Below are 17,649 nucleotides of genomic sequence, written 5' to 3'. Positions count from 1 at the left end.
CCTGAACGGTGATTCAGATAAGTTCTTTGTATGCCCTAGAAGGGCAGTATTGTAATCTGCTGCTATATCTGATCTAATCAGATCTGAGATCTTTGATTGTTGGGTTTTTCCTCTAAGAGGAAGGTTTTCCCAGGTTACATGTGTGTTATGTGTATGATTTACTTTGCATTCTGATTTTATGTTCTATACTACTAATCTGATCACTAAAATCTAACAATTGTAATGATGAATCATCTAATCATCTTTATAGACTTTGTGATATCTCATATCACATCAGATATTCATATTTTCGATATAATAGAAATCTCCAATTTGACAATTTAATTTGTCAAATTTTATTTAGCAATTAACATTCAAGAAATCTTTGTATTTAGATTTAGTATTTCAAATTTTGCTATGTTATAATTTTACTAATTTCCTATAGTTTCATTTCAAATGTAATTCTTATACTGTTATATTGTTATACATCTTTTCAAAAGTAGTTTTTCAAGTACTATAAGTATATGTATAACTATATCAGCACCACCACCCCATCACCCCCTTGCCGCCGTCCCCAAACTTAGGCCCTTTGTCCCCCCATCCCAAAACCCATACCCCCGTCCCCAACATGTTGTGCCTTGCACACACTCCCCGTCGTCAACAGTGGCCCCCTTTCTCTTTTTTGTTGCGTCCTAAATCCTGGAGAATTCACACCTTGAAAGTTGACCGCGATTCTGTTGGCAAAGGAAAGTTGAACGAAGAACCTAAGGTGAAATCGCAAATATTGTCAAGTCAATATTGCTCATGAGCAAGTTTGAAGCATGAAGCCAGGATCCCTAAGGCAAATCAAAAGTGCACCTTTTGACCGAATTGCAAAGTGACTAAAGAATGTGAAGTGGGATAAGTGAACAAGACATTTCTCGCAAAATGACCAATTTAGCCGAGCAAATTCGTTGAATGATTAACTTAAAGTCAAAATCTCTCAAAAATTCTAAGATGCCCAAAATTGGCAAGGCATCATGACTTAAGAGCAAGTTATTTAAAACCAATCTCTCAAATTCAGCCTAAAGGGTCAAAATGTAAGTAAAAGATTTAAAAGTCGGCCTACAAATGCCGAAATTCAAGTCAAAAGGCAACTTAAAAGCACAAATCGGCCTCTAAGCTCAAAATGAAAGAAATGCTCACAAATCGGCCCCCAAGGCTGAAATTCAAAGAAAAATTGGAAAATCAGCCTCCTACGCCGAAGTGGGAGACAAAGTTTGCAAAAAGGCCCCGTGGGTCGAAAATCAACAAAACTTGCAAAATAACAATAGAAGCCAAAATTTGACTTTATCTCACAAATCGGCCTCCAAGGCCGGAATGTGAGAAAAAGCTCACAAAGTCCCTTCATAAGCCGAAAAGATTAAAACTTTCAAATTGGCTCTTTTGGCCGAAAACTTAAGCCGAAGTCACAAAAGCTTAAAAACACACAATTCGGGCTCTAGAGCCAAAATGAGAGAAAGAGAGACGAAATCACGCAAATAACCTCCAATGCCGAAATGTGAGACAAAGTTGTCAAACCGGCCTCTAAGGCCGAAATTCAAATCGTTAAAAGGCTCAAAATCAGCTTAATAAGCCGAAAATAAGGACAAATTTGACAAATCAGCTCTATAAGACGAAATATTAGATAAAGATAAAATCAGCCTAAAAAGCCGAAAATGTAACAACTCAAAAAGTTCACAAATCGCCTTTATAAGCCTAGAATGTCAAACTAAGGCGAACTCGCAAAAAAACCTTATAGGCCGAAAATGTTCAAGTTCACAAAATCTCCTTAGGGCCCGAAAATGATAACATTTCATAATCGCGCCAAACACTTCATAGGCCTGAAAATGATCAACAATTTCCAAATCGCACAAAAATGACTTTTGGGCCAAAATTAGAGAGAATCAAATCGCGCTATAAAGCCAAAATCAAATTCGCATAAAGGCTTCAAATTCGCGCAAAAAGCATTAGTAGGCCGAAAGCTTTCGCAAGCTCGCAAAATCATCTCCTAAGCCAAAGTTAGACAGGTAAACTAAAATCGTGCAAGTTAGCTTGCTTAGTCGAATAGTAGAAGCAAACCAAAAACGAGAAGGGGTTTTCTTCAAGGCTGAAAAACATTCAACAATCCAAAGCATCACACCAAAAGGGGTTTCATAAGCCAAGTCTTCAAAGGCGAGTTAACAAATCGGCTCTTCTAGCCGAAAACGAAAATCGTTCAAGACTCAAAGTGTCGAGTTTCTTCCTTCAGCACAAAGGTTCAACCTTTAGCAATCAGCAAGCTTTTCACTGCCAGGTAAGTCGGAATTTTCTCTTCAAAATGGTTTGAATTTGTGCAAAGGTCATGTTTGTTAACCTAGGGTTTACAAACAATTCAAATTAATTTTGAAAACTAAACACCCTTCAGCAATTAACAACTATCATTTGATAAATTGACCTTTCAACCAAAAAAATCTTCAAACTTAGGCAAAATTTAGGAATTTTGGTCCAATTGGCAAAAACACAGAATCATCTTTTCAAAACACGCATGATCATTTTTCAAAACAGTCAGCACAAACCAAAATTGAAAATTTAATACGCTTATTCGTGCTAACCAATTAATCGTTGTAACTTTCCACCCTTCAGCAGCATAGAGAGCAACATTTTCAAAATCTGCTCAAACCAAGAAAACCAAACAACCAATTTTCAATGTCCCGATCATATTTAAAACACACGGAATAAAAATAGTTTAAATACCCTGTTTTAACACGCTTTCAAGTTCTAAATTATCTCGCTATTAAACAATTTTTCATGCTAACGCCATCTTCGGGCACTGCTAACCTATATTTTCACATTAAAACCTGTCTTGTAATCCGTGTCCGAGTGTGCAGGATAAATGCCTAAGCAGGCGACAGAATCTTCAAAGGCACCTGATGCACTAGGAGCATTGTAGACCTCCAGAGTTGACATCCCTCGTAAGCTTGAAAAAAATGAAATATCAATATCAAGGAGTGATCAAAGAGTCAAAAGTCCAAAGTATTTGGGACAATATAGGGGATACAAACCTCGGGCACATAGACATTCAAGACTTCAGAAACAGGGTGCACTCCCCCAATGCATATGGCAAACCCAGATGGATGTTGGAGAGTGGTATTGCTCAGGCTGCTGGTTTCCCACCGACCGTGCAAAATTATGAGCTTGTGGTTGAAGCCGCCAAGCACTACCAGCCTGAAACCAGATTAGTGGTGGTAAGAGGGATGGTAATGGTTGACTTCACACCTAAGGCTATTGGAGAAACATTTGATATCCCGCATCCTGAGCGCGCCACTGCAGTAACCATTGACGAAGCCCAACTCGCTTATGACATGAATCCTAGTCAGTGCAAAACACTGATAAATGAAGAATGGTTTAAAGACAAAAAAGCCCCGAGCACTAGGATTGGCAAAAAGACCCGCAGAAGCGAGTTCAACAACGAATATGGAGACATGGTTACCTTACTTAGCCGAGTCATGGGACTTCCCCACTCTAACCTATTTGAGGAGTGGATGTTCTATTTTACCGAGCAAGTCTTCAGTAGGAAGGCTAACTTTGACTGGGCTCAAATCATCAGCGACAACATTCACACACAGCTAGTTGAGCTCGAGGAGAAAAAGTACTTCACCATGACCTCCTACTTAGTCTATATCTTTGCTCGGCATCAGCCGCTACCAGGATTGATCAAAAAGGGTGAGATTGGGAACAGGCCAAATCAAGTGAAAGTGTATGACTGCTACCCTCAGCGGCGTTACTATAACATAGCTCAAAGAGAGAGAAACAACAATGTGTATGCAATTGGTCGGTATGAGCGTGTAAATGACGCTTTCACAATGCGCATGGTCGGATTGATGCAATGGGGGTTACACATAAGATTATCAAAGCAGGCTACCACACTGATTTGGAAGTACGGTGCGTGGTTCATTCAGTTCCCTCAATTCTCCTACATCACAATATCAGGCTTTGAGGGAACACCGTATCGGCTTCCCCATTACCCATCAGACAGATTGGTCCTCATGGAGGTTGCAAGACAGGCACACCCAGCAAGCAGCATACTCAGGGACAAAAAGAAGTCAGGATTCACATTCCCAACGATCATCGGCAACCTTGATGTGCACTTCAAGAATTATGTGCAAGCCGAGGAATCATTCAACGAGTTGGCATCATATTGCTTGTAGGAGCACTTCCCTAGGAAGTACTTCGATCCTGCTGGATTGGGAAAGAAGGCTTATGGCAGGCATTACAGGGCTAAGGCGTCCATAGAGGACTACTGGAGCAATTGTCTAGATGACTTTGAGGTACGCTGGCGGGAATACTCAAGATTGAGTGTTCAGCAAATGCGACTTTATGAGTATCGCCAGGTCCCAAATCAGGTAACAGACTATGGGGACTGCTTGCAAGTTCAGGAGTATGAGGCAGTCAAAGACCTCCCGCCAGCCATTGATTGGGCTCAAGACCCAATCAAGGACTTTGAGGTTGTCATGGAGGGTCCAAGAAGATACACTGACAACTGGCTATCCCAGTAGATAGAGAGGTTGACCCATGAGGGGACCCAATTTACCTATAATATGATGGGTAGTCTGGATTCCCAGTCTTCAGAAGACGAGGGAACATCAAACGCGCCAAGGGAGGAGGAGGTTGAAAAACCTGAAAAGAAAAGAAAGAAGGCAAGGGCTAGTAGGGGAACCCAGACATCAAAAAGAACAAGAAGGGAAAAGATACCAATCAGGAGGCCAGAAGTTACTACCTCATCCAAGGATCCCAGTTCGGATGATGATGTAGTCGAGCTTGATCATCTACCAACTCCACCTTCACAAAATGATCCAATTGCATCGATGATCCGTAGACGCAAAGTAAGCAAGAAATAGAGACACAAATCATTAGTTTGGAGAGACCTGAAAATCAGGTCGAAGATGGAGAGATTATACCAAATCAAGGGACTGACAAACAAGAGCCCACGCAAGGGAGCAGGCATGAGTTGCAACAGGAGGAAGGTGACAACAGGGATGACACCACAGTTGAGGGAGAAAAGGAAGAAGATGGAACCCAAGAACCCAGTAGAACTGAGGAGAAGACGCTACTAGAAGCTATACATCAGTTGCTCAGTGAGGTGGGAGAAAACTCAACAGTAAGTAAAGGACCAGATATTGCACCCAATCCTCCACCTAAGTCTGATCAGTTACGGATAGGCAGTGAATCAACTGAGGCATCCAAAGAGCAAAGTGGGGATTTGGTAGTCACATCAGGACAAACCATCCCTCACGACTAGTTGATAGCGGAAAGCGGTTGTCAAGTCACCAATTAACCTGGAGGACATATTCTCTCGAATAGAAGTAAAAGATAAAGGAAAGGAAAATCCAAGAACTTACTCCAGGATCACCAAGGATGAGCAAAGGAATCGGACAATACATATTGTTGCCCCACCCACAGACAAACCAGCAGATCAGGTTGCATTAGCCGACTATAGCATCACATCCATCCCAATAGGGAGAGCAACCAAAGAACAAGAGAGAGAAGAATTCAAGGATTTTGCGCATAATGTGCTCAAGCAGCTAGATGAAATAACCGCTAAAAGGGATATGTATCGAGCTTGTGCTAAGCAAGCCGAGGGATACGTAGACCACCTGTTAAGACAGCTACAACATACTGCTGAGTCCCATATTCCTCCACTCGCGTTGGCACAGAAAACTACAGCTGAATTCGAAGGAGTGCGCTATTAGTTAGTTGGTAGTTGGTAGGGGGTATTTTGTTCCTTATTAATAGGTATGGGCAGCCATACTTTGTAGGATGAATCTGGGCCACTTGTAAGATTAAATCTTGGCCATTCATCCATTTTTGAAAATCTATATAAGGGATGGTTTCTCCCTCATTTTGTAAGAAGTCTAAGATTGTTGTTAAAACTCTAGCGAAATTTATGCAGAATTAATGGAAATTAAAAGTTGTCTTGTTTCCTTGTGAGTGCATGGTCTCCTGCTTCACCATTTAATTTTCCTGTTATGTATTTTGATTTCAGATAGTATTTTTAGGATAATATTTGATAGAAACCTTGGTGTTCATACCATTAAGGATTGACTGAGTGCCATTTTCCCCTGCATGGTTAGTCTGAACCAATTTATATGCTTAGTTCGGTTGTTAAACATCAAATGAATGGATGTCAAATTCTGCATTTATGTTTAGTAGCATGAAAATCCAACTCCCTTAGAAGATTGCACTAGATTTTACATCATTGTGCTTTATTAGCTAATAATGTTAAATTTGGTTTTTTAAGGTTTCCATCTATTTTCCTAAATATGCTATCTTAGATAGACTAATTAAATATGTTTTCTCTCTTTCCCTTTCCTTTTTTCATTTTTTTATCAAAGTTGAAGCCTAAACAGCATCATGTCAAAGATAAAATCTGATGGAATCAAGACTATAGAGTCTTCGAGAACCCGTACATACAGAACCGATTCTACCTAATCGTAAGTCCCCTTTGTGTTTCTAGCAAAACACATCAGACCGTTGAGTTATCCTCCAATCATGATCTGACAGTCAAAACATTGAGATCATCCCCATTGATCAATTTGAAACAGCATTAGGGCTTTCCTTAATTCAAGAGAGAATAGGGCACTCAGCGAGTAAATTCTATTTTGCATTGGCCGGATAGAGTTGTAGCGATACAATTTTAGCCACGTCAACACAACGCCCATGGAACACTGGTTTATCTTAATGAAGATTTTGTTGTGCTTCCTAAAGCCTTCGTAAGTTTGATGAGCCTCTTTGGACTTGTCAAATAGAGTCACAAATGAAGAACCTTCATATTGACTAACTTAAAGTTGATGATCACGAAGTGTTGTGCACAATTGTGTGAAAGAGGGATATTTCATAAACAAGATCTTATCTATAATATGCGGTTATAAATTTCCAAAGAAAAATCTCTCAACATCAACATCAGGAAGAGAATAAGAAATTTGTGAATACAAAGTTTCAAATCTACCAATGATATTAGTCACTTTCCCTTTAACACCTTGTGCACCAAATCAGTTAATGTAACTTGTGGCCCAATATTATTTTCAAAATGTTGCAAGAATTGATTGATCAATTGTTTAAAATTGTTGATTGAATTATTAGGCAAAGAGAAAAACCAACCCCACGCAGTTTATCTTAAGATCTAGGGAAAATTTTTGCAAGAATAGCATCCTCAAAGATGAAATCACTACATAAAGTAGTAAATGTCAACACGTGAGTATTAGGATCACCTTTCCCTTTGCATCTCTCGAATCTCTATGTGTTTTGGGATGGGAATCTTAAAGGATCAGAATGGAAAGTGGGCTACTTGTGCATATGATGGGAGAATTGATCAGTATTGGGCTATACATTTTGCAACAATTGGTTTATGGAGGCTTGGGTAGGTGAATTGACTTGTGAAAAGTTGGATTGCGATGGTGGATTTGAAGGGATATTATGGTAGGTATGTGGAACAATATGGTAAGTGGGTGGTGGAGATGGTTGATGGATGTTTTGAGAAACAAAAGGGGGATTGGTTGAAAATGGCACATAGATATATTGATTCATAGGATTAGATCCATTACTAAAATGAATGGTATTACCATTTTGTGTATTGGTATGTGTATGTAGGAATAGTGGGCATTTTTGTAGGCATAGGCAGTGGTATCTCAACTTGGTTTATAGGAGCAGTATATCCAAGCATTTATGCGTAACTAGCTACAATCGTAGTGTTTTCATCCACTTTGTGAGCTACGCTATGTAGCACATCCACACCATGTGCATCACCTTGTATCAACTTAGATTCTCAATCAAGGTGACTACCTCTTCAGCCAAGTGTTCTACTCACAAATTGTTGATGACCTTCCAACTCCTTGTCAACCTTCATCAATTGCTCGTTAGCTCATCATGAGAAGCGTGAGGGGAATGATTTTCAGGTGTGTTAGGCAGGATGGTTCTCTCAGGTTTCTTGGTGGGAACAAGTTAACATGCAACCTAGGCTCAACACCGTTACTAGTTAAACCACGAGAAGCCAAGAGTCGACAACTTCTTGTAGGGATCTCAGATTGAAAACAATGGGTTATGATGCTCATAAACAAGTATAAGCTCCAAAAACACAATTGTTTCTAGAAAGCAATAGAGGAAAACAAGAGGCAAAGATTAGGAAATTGATTTATGCTTTTAATGTCTTTATAAAAATTATTGCAAATGTAAATGATTATGATGCAATGATAGCAATGATGTAATTGATTAACCAAATGAGAAAACTATATGAAATAGCTATGACATGATCAATTAAGCAATATGAGATAGCAATATTGTGATTAATTAATGAATGCAAGCACATAAGGAATGAATTTCAATGGAGCAAATTGGGCATCACCAACATAGCAGATATGTAGTCCAAGCTCATAGTGTGTCACAAAATACATATTGGATGGAATTGAGTGCATCCCTAAACCATGCTAGTATAGTGTGCCGAAATTTTTATCCATAAATATGCATGAAAGCTTCATTCTTTTTATGCAAAAAAAATGATGTCTAGTTAGGTCCAAGTGGGGAAGTAATTAGATGCTCTAACATAGGAAAACCTATTGTTAAATAAAAGGCTGTAAATGTGCTAGCATTCAAGTAAAAGAAATAATGTTTATAGAGATGGTAGAGAAACAAATAATAGATAGAAAAATTATACATTTAATATTCTCAACTCTCTCTTCTCCTTTTTTTCGTTGGAATTGGAGCATAAAGATTAAAATAGCTTACAGTTGATGAGAGAAAATTAGAGAATTGCAGGAAGATGGAAATAAATTCAACTATGATCCCTGCTTAGTACCTGGTTCCAACAGTGTTAACTTCTCATCATTTAAGGTAGCCTCAGCACCATTCAGGAATGTCCAAAATGGAATTCGTATGTTCACAGTAGATTCCGTGTTATTTTCTTCCAATTCCTTAATTATTTCAACATGAAAACAACATAGAATTTAAATTAGAGATTTAATTTTTCAGTGCATTATAGAAAATAGACATAAGTCCAGCTGAATAATTTTTTCCAAATAATTCAGAATTCTGTCTAATCGTTGCCTGCTATTTGCTCTTCTCAATTTACATGTTCATTTCATTGAAAGAAAACCTCATATAATTTGCTAGAACAGATTTAATTTTAAACATAATTTATTTTTTATGATACTTAAATCATTATATTAAAGAGGGAAAATAGTTACGAACATAGAATGCCTAGAAGCCAGTAAATTAGCCAGTAAATTATTTTTAAATGCAAAAGGATTGTTGACTGAATATACAAAGTTGCTCCTCCCTTTCTTATGCTTTGATACTTTTGACTTTCCAAGTAGCGTGCTAGCTAATGTCAAGTTAACATTGTAGTAAACTATGAATTTATAGACTACCTTTAGTTTGAAGAACTCCAGTGAAATATGAAGGTATGGATCCCACGAAGACAATGAATTCACTGTTTGTTTAATAGTGAGTCCTGCTATATCCCAATTTAGAGTACTCGATATAAACTGGATAATATATAAACTGGGATATTTGCCTCTCTCTTGAAAGTAAATTGAGTCTCCCAATTTTGAAAACGATTCAATGCCTACACAAACAAAGGCAATTCAGTTTTTAAAGAATTGAAAGTTTCAAAAATAAATAAATTAGACTGAACATTATTTAGCTTTATGTATTTTATCAAATAACTAAAACTTATGTATCTAGTGCCACGCTAAACTAAGGAACACGTTCCACATGTAATTGTTCCTAAAATTCAATAATGTATGTAATCACCCATTACACAAGCATATCATAACTATAGCAAACAGGTAACTACATAAAACAACCAATTCATCAAATAAGGATTAGAATATTAGCACAAAAATAAATGGTTATTTCGGAAAACAATTCGAAGAACTACAATTAGATGTGGCTGTATACACTAGAAATTATGACATGTCCTTGAACATGTAAAACCTAAATAAAAATACACAGTTCTAAACAAAATTCACTGAGTTAGTAAGAACATTAGCAAAAAATAAATGGTTATAGCATTGGCAAAACAGTTAGAAATCATAGTTGAACATTTGGAACTTAAACAAACTTGCATATAAGATATTAAACAAAATTGTACAGGTTATCTAGTATGAATCAAAACAAAAGATTTCATGATTTTGTAGTGGTACTTTCTGTGTTTAAATTTGTACCTTTGTCAATTTAAGATCATCATTATTACACCTTCTATGATGACCACAAAAACAAATTTAATATAGAATATTAAGAGTTTTTTAATCACCAAGATCCCACGATGGAAAGGTGAGAGCATGTAGTGTAGATTTTGGGCCTAATTGGGTCTTCTTGTTTTCCCACTAGATTGCGGCTTCCCTAGACAATTGAAATGCTCCCCACACCACCTTGGTTATCTCCGAGAGTCCGAGTAATTTCAGATCTCAAAGTACTCCATTTTAGTGAGCCAGGCAGTGTCTCCTGACACCGAACCTTCAAACTTTGGGGGTGTGACCTTCTTCATATCGTAAGAGAGTTCAAAAGCTAGTTGATTTTTCATTTCAGTTTGGGTTCAGGCTTCCAAGTGCTCCTCTCAGTGCTGACTCTATGTACTCCATTCATGCCTATTAAAGGCTTCCCTATTCTAAGTTTCTTGTTCACTCCCCCCATTTTACTCTTGACTCAAGACCTACTACTCAAGGTTTCTAAGCCTTGTTTACCTCACTGGGTAAACAGGAAGAATACAGAAATCGAACAGTAATGCACAATGCAAATACAAAAGAAGTACCAGAATAATCTTGCCATTAATGTCAAAGGATGTTCATATTATATCTGTCGTCAATATTACATCTCCTCCAACACCTGGAGGTGGTACAATATATGACAGCCGAAGGGGTGCGACACAACCGTCGCGACTCCAACTACCTACCCGTCGGCTAACTAACTGACCGCCGTAACTCATTATTACCGACGACAACATAAACATAATATACCAACATAACATAATGATTATTCCCGTCAACATCATCCCCCCCAAGAAAAGAAGTCGACTCCGACGACTTAATACAAAATAGAGATGAACGGCAGGAACTACTGACACCAATCGGGCCCGGATCTTATACACTTGCTGCGTCCTCGCCTGAAAACCTTTTCTGCTACCAGCCGATGCTCAAGTGTGGATTTCACCAATATTGCTTCCTTTGCCATCACAATCCTCCTGTGCCTAACCCAAACTTGTCTACAAAACACGTTTTTCAGTCTCAGCTTCCACCAACTGCTACTCAATTGATATTGTCTCCCTAGCCAATTTGTCCTCGATAGCCACCTGTGCTGCTCTCCCGGCATCCAACTCCTGGGTACGCTGAACTAAGTCTCACGCGACTAGTGCCTCCAACCTGGTGGTCAGCTCCTCCCGAGCCCTCTGTGCATCCACCAAGGCAACCTCACGTCCAGCCGAAACATACTCCGAGTTCCTCAAAGCGTACCAGTCATGCCTGGAGGTGGCCACAATCCGTTGGCACAAATGCTAGGAGCCACCTCAAATCCTCCATCACACTCCCCAAAGGCTAAAAACTGAACTGAATAACTCCCTGGTGTCATACAACTGCATAGACTTGCAATGCCTTCCGTCAAACTCTGTTTGTTCCCAACCTCCAAATCCGTCTCCCTCTATGGCTTATGGCTTCCCTGCCAATGCTTAGCTGCAGGCACAACACTTCCCGTGGTCTTCTGTAGCTCAAAATAAACTGGGGGTCTGGGGGCAACGCCCCCAGCGGGGTCGAGGGGGCAACGCCCCCGCGGGGTCGAGGGGCAGCGCATCATTTCTGTGATATTTTATGATGTCAAAACCCTTCTTCTACACTCCAATATTTTCAGTGTCCAGGCTCCAGATGTCAGCAAATCATTTTAAATCTGGTCATCGTCGTTTTTTTTTGTTTTTTTTTAAGGGCACTGTAATGTCCCCGATGGCTACCCGGCCATACAACCTCCCTATACGGTCAACAACAGCATTGGCACCTCCGATCGTGCGGCTGCTTGGTCTACCTGTGGCGGTCGGCCCGTGCTTTACCCTTCGCATCACGTGGTGGTGCAGTGTTCGGCGTCTTCTTCCCTTTACCCCTTGCTGTGCGGTGATGGTGGTGTGCGGGGTTGTTTTGTTCTTCGTCGCAGTGGTGTTGTGCGGCGTCTTTGATGTTTGGCGGCGTTTTATTCTTCCGTGAGCTGCTTGGTGACCGCCTTCGGTGGCTCCCACCGCACGGTGTGACCACCGCACGATGGTGCCACCGTCGGTGGTTCCACCACACGGTGGTGTCACCGTCGGTGGTTCCACCGCACGGTGGTGCCACCGTCGGTGCTTCCACCGCACGGTGGTGCACCGTCCACCGCACAGTGGTGCCACCGTCGGTGCTTCCACCGCACGATGGTGCACCGTCCACTGCACGGTGGTGTCACCTTGTCACCTTGGTCCCACCGTACGGTGGCCATTTTCCCCTTCTTTTTCCTTCTTTTTTTTTTTTGACTGTACGGTCGCTGTCGTACAACCGTGCGATTTTTTTTTCAATTTTTTTTTTTTTTTTTTTGAAGTTGTCTAGAGAGTCTTCGGCTCGGGTCCCCTGTCTCTGGGATCGCCCTTCATCCTTCTCGGTTTTTCTCGCCCAAAAGTCTCCTGCTTTTGTCCCATGCCTCTCGAGTTGCTTGCCCGGCCTCTTAGGTCCCCTTCCATCCTCTCGGGTCCCCCTTCGGGCTCTCGGGTGTCCGTTCGGCCTCTCGGGTCCCTTGCGCGCTTCGCGTGGTAGGGTTTCAATTTGTACCCGTTGGTGGCAAGTCTATTTTCAATGGCCATAGGAAGACCTGGAATCACAAATTTTACAGGGACCATGGTCTCCTTCCCGTACATAAGAAGAAGAAGAATAATAAGGATTTTGAAGATTGCGGTCTTCCACACAGGGTTCCAATCGTTGCCAACACTCTTCGGATTATTTACGTCGCCAGGGTTTGGGGCGTCTCCCTTCCAATATTCTTTGTATTTCGGCAGGTACACCTCTATTGGTTGCTCTGGTTCCTCTACTTCGAGCCTGTAGCTTTGGAACATTTCGTAATCCTCCATTTGCCAGTGGAAGAGCCCGTTAGTCGAGCATACCTCATCTTCAGAACATCCCTCCAATTCTAGCACCCCTTCACTGTTCGGCTCCATCGCGTTCTTGCCCTTACTTTCATCGGGACCCCCTTCCCCTTTATTAGAGTCCTCCGAGTCGGAAGAGGCGAGCTCTTCGCCGACATTTTGGGTGTGTAGGTCAATGGTATATTTTCGCCCTCCCTTCTCCATGGAAAGTGTATTTTCCTTCCAGTTGTGGTTTACCCTTGCGTTGATCAACCACACTCTCCCCAGGATGGCATCATAGCCTTTCTTCTTCGAGGGAATGACCACGAAATCTAACAAGAATGGTTGCGTACCAATTGTCACTTGCTGGGCCATCAACAGGCCGAGTGGCTTAATGCCGTGTTGGTCCGCTCCCACCAGGTTGAATGTGGGTGGCCACAGGGTGGGCTTCCCCAGCCGCTTCCATGTTTCTTTTGGTAGTACATTCACCCCAGATCCTCCGTCCACAATGGTGTCCTTCAAAATGGTCCCACGGATACGCATTTCTACCACAGCTGGGTGTCTACCACTGCTCATGGCTAGTAACATCGGGTCAGTCGAAGGGCTGACGGAAACCTCCACCTGTGGTGTACTCTTCGTAGCGGTGGCGGGAACCCCTACCTGTGGTGCACTCGACGATGCGGTGCTTTGCACATTGGTGAGGATGGCAGTCCTCAATTGTGGCATAGAGTCTAGAAGGTCTTTTACCTTTATCGGCACCTCCATCTGCAAGATTTGCCCAATGATGTTATTTTCTACTTCCGTACGGAATGATGTACTCGCCACCTCGTTGTCCCGTCGTTCGGTCGTCATCTCACGTTCAATATTGGCCTTTGCCTCCCGTAATCGCTCCTTCTCCGTACGGGGGTCGGGATAAGTGGCTTTTTTCGTCTGGGCGCGGGTGATCGCCAGTACTTCTTTCTCACCAGTCTTCTCAGCCTTCTCAATGTTGAGGAGATTAACCCCTGCCTGCGGGCAATTTGCGTCCTCATGGTCGCCTGGCCCACACCAACGGCAGAGGTGCTGAGGGGTGGCTTCCTTCGTGCAATCACGGGCGAAGTGCCCCCACTGATTACAAGCCCTACATTGGATAATGGCCGGCCCTTGGCGTCATACTGGATACGGCTTCCGTTATTGTTATTGTTATTATTACCTCTTCCTCGCCTGTTGTTTCGATAGTCGCCAGACGAGGCGTTGTTGCTTGCAGGTTGGGACGTGCCGGCTGACGCAAATGGTTCTGTAAAGAGAACCTGTTGGTTACGGGTCCTCATATTGTACGGACACTCCTTGGTAAGGTGTCCGGCAATCTGGCAAATATCGCAAAATGCTTTTTTCGGACAAGACCCCTTGGTGTGTCCGTCGGTACGGCAGTCCGTGCACCATAAATCCCCTTCGTCGCCTTTGCTTGTGCTTCCTTTGGTTGCCTTTATCTCTCTCATCATTCGCTCCATATCTTTTTGGAGAGCCCGTACCTTCCGATTAGAGTCGTCATCACTGCTATCACTTTTGTCAGAAGAGGAATCATCCTCCGACGAGGATTTATTTTTCTTCTTCTTGGACGTCTTCTGTTCACTTTCTAAATCCATTGCCCTGTTATAGGCGTCGGAGTATGAAGAGGGAGGTACTATCTTCATTTTTCGTCTAAGGGATTTCTTTAGACCTTCCACGAACCACCGTTTTTTCAGTCCGTCTGCCGGCTGGTTCTCCATCTTTCCTAGCAACTCTTTGAGCCGCCGGCTGTAGGTTCGAACAGTCTCGTCCTTTCTCTGTTTCGTGCCGTAGATTTCGGCTACGATCTCATTATCGTCTCTTAGGAGACGAAACTCTGCTTGAAATTCCTTCTTCAAGTCTGCCCATGTGCTAATTTTAGCCTTATCCGTATCCGAAAACCAGTCGATGGCTACGCCCCTCAAGGTTGCGGGAAACTGTGTTACCCACTCGTCCTCATCGGTAACACCATTCGCTCCCCAAATTGTTTCACAAGTGCGACAGTGGCGGACAGGGTCTTCTTTCCCATCCCCATGGAACTTTGGAAGTTTTTGTTTTTGTGCCATACCTTGCCTTTTTACTACTGGTGGCTGTTGTCCTACTCCGGATGGGTCAAATCCTATAAGGGGTGCTTGACCGCCGTGCCCCGGTGTCCCTCCGACACTCCTGGCAGCCCTGGTGTCTTCTCCCTCTTCTGCCTCCTCCCCATTCCTTGGAGTTTTCCTAGCCTCTGGTGTGTGTGGCAAGTCCCTCAAATCCCTCAACTGAGTTTTGGTACACTCTATCCTACGGCGGGTTTCCGCAAGTAACTCCTCCCGACTCCGTGGGTGGCAGCTGGCCTCACCGTCCCCTTCGGAGCGTTCCTCCTCTCTTCGCTTATACCTCTATCGCCTTTCCGCTTGCTGTTCAAGGATCAAGGCACGTTGGGCTACTGCACGTCAAAGAGCACTTGCTGGTTACGTGCCTTCAGATTGTATGGGCATTCCTTCGTAGAATGTCCCATGATCTGGCAGATGTCACAGAATGCCTTCTTGGGACAGGCACCCTTTGTGTAGCCGCTCTCCTTACAATCCGTGCACCACAGTTCATCATCCTTGCTTGTGGTCCCCTTCATTGTCTTAAACTCTTTTAACATCCGTTCCATATCCTTCTGAAGGGCCGTGACTTTCTTCTTCGGCTTCTCATCACTGCTACTCTCTTCTTTCGACGTATCATCTTCAGAGGATGACGAAGATCTATTCTTCTTCTTTTTGGCCGTCTTATTTTCACTTTCCAAGTCCATGGCCCGGTTGTATGCATCATCGTACGATGTCGGAGGCACAATTTTCATCTTTCGTCGTAGCTTAGGGTTCAGACCCTCGACAAACCACCGCTTCTTTAAGCCATCAGCCGGTTGGCTTTCCATCTTTCCGACTAATTCCTTTAGCCGGCGGCCATATGCCCGTACGATCTCCTTCTTTCCTTGCTTTGTTCCATAGATTTCCGAGACTATCTCATTATCATCTCGGAGAAGCCGAAATTCCTTCTCGAATGCTTTCTTCAATTCATCCCACGTAGTTACCCCGGTTTTATCCAAGTCTGAATACCAGTCAATAGCCACTCCTCTCAGTGTGGCGGGGAACTGCTTCATCCATTCATCCTGGTCAGTCACCCCGTTGGCTGTCCAGATGGTTTCGCAGGTACGGCAATGCCGTGCGGGATCATCTTTGCTATCCCCGTTGAATTTGGGCAACTTCTGTTTGGTCGCCATTGATGGAAGTCGTCCACTTGGAGGTGGTTGTGGCCGTGTCTGCCCTCCGGCGCTGCTCCCTTCGATGCCGCTGATGTCTCTTGTGGTGGTGACCAAAGGTACGGTGTTCTGCCTTGTACCTACCGTGCGGTTAGCTTCCCCTTCGCCGTCACTCGTGCCCAGCTCCCTTCGGTGATCCTCCCTTTGTGGCGTGAGAGCGACTACCGTGCGGTTAGCTTCCCCTTCGCCGGTGCCCGGCTCCCTTCGGTGATCCTCCCTTTGTGGCATGAGAGCGACTACCGTGCGGTTAGCTTCCCCTTTGCCGGTGCCCGGCTCCCTTCGGTGATCCTCCCTTTGTGGCGTGAGAGCGACTACCGTGCGGTTAGCTCCCCCTTCGCCGTCACCTGTGTCCGGCTCCCTTCGGTGATCCTCCCTTTGTGGCGTGAGAGATAAGTTTTTGAACCGATCTCGTGTCTCTTCAACTAGTTCTCTCCGTGACCTAGTTTCCTCCAGAAACTCTTCGAGGCTTCTCGCTCTACAGTAGTCTGGCGACGCGTAGAAATTCCCCTCGGCTTCTGCACCTTCCGTGACACCTCCTTGGTTCCCTTCGGGCAACCCTTCGGCAGGTCGTCCTTCGGCAAGTTGCCTCAGCCTCCGTCTACGTTCTACACGTTGTTCCAGAATCAAAGCCTTCTGCGTAGCCTCCCACTCGTCGGTTTCTAATTTCTTATTTCTGTCTTTATTCAGTAAATTGGGCATTAATTGTGGTACAATTTCATGTTTCACAACACAAACCAAAACACAACACGTCTTTATTAATTCATTCTTTTGTATACAATCAACATAATTCTTCTGCTTCTAACAATGTTCTTTATTTCTCTCCCTTCACAATTTAAGGATTATTTGTCCTTCGTCGGTCTTCCCTACGTCCGTCATCCTGGCGCTCATGAAATTCTCGTAAGATTTGCTGTCGTCAGTTCTCACGGTAGGTGTCTTCTCCTACGTAGAGTTCTATTTGGGCATCGTCGACTTCTGGGTTTATTTCAGCAACGGGTAGGCCCATTGGGTCTGTGCGCCACCCGTGTCTTCCGTTTCGAGTTCGTCTAGGCAGCGGCGCCAAATGTTTACCTCACTGGGTAAACAGGAAGAATACAGAAATCGAACAGTAATGCACAATGCAAATACAAAAGAAGTACCAGAATAATCTTGCCATTAATGTCAAAGGATGTTCATATTATATCTGTCGTCAATATTACATCTCCTCCAACACTCGGAGGTGGTACAATATATGACAGCC

At 43.0% G+C, this 17,649-nt stretch overlaps 1 protein-coding gene across 2 annotated transcripts in view; it reads right to left on the bottom strand.

The window, feature by feature from the left end:
- Positions 1 to 17,649, bottom strand: part of LOC131046047 (uncharacterized) — a 190,147-nt gene that overhangs the window by 40,323 nt on the left and 132,175 nt on the right. For both annotated transcript variants that reach the window (XM_057979706.2, XM_057979705.2), the window contains exons 9-10: positions 9,399 to 9,595; positions 8,828 to 8,942 (exon numbers count right to left, since the gene is read on the bottom strand). In XM_057979706.2, the coding sequence (XP_057835689.2) occupies positions 8,828 to 8,942; positions 9,399 to 9,595 (312 nt within the window). The remainder of the gene's footprint in view (positions 1 to 8,827; positions 8,943 to 9,398; positions 9,596 to 17,649) is intronic.

The sequence above is a fragment of the Cryptomeria japonica genome, chromosome 7, assembly GCF_030272615.1.
Source record: "Cryptomeria japonica chromosome 7, Sugi_1.0, whole genome shotgun sequence".
NCBI classification, from domain to species: Eukaryota; Viridiplantae; Streptophyta; class Pinopsida; order Cupressales; family Cupressaceae; genus Cryptomeria; species Cryptomeria japonica.
This window is presented reverse-complemented; position numbering and strand designations above follow the sequence as displayed.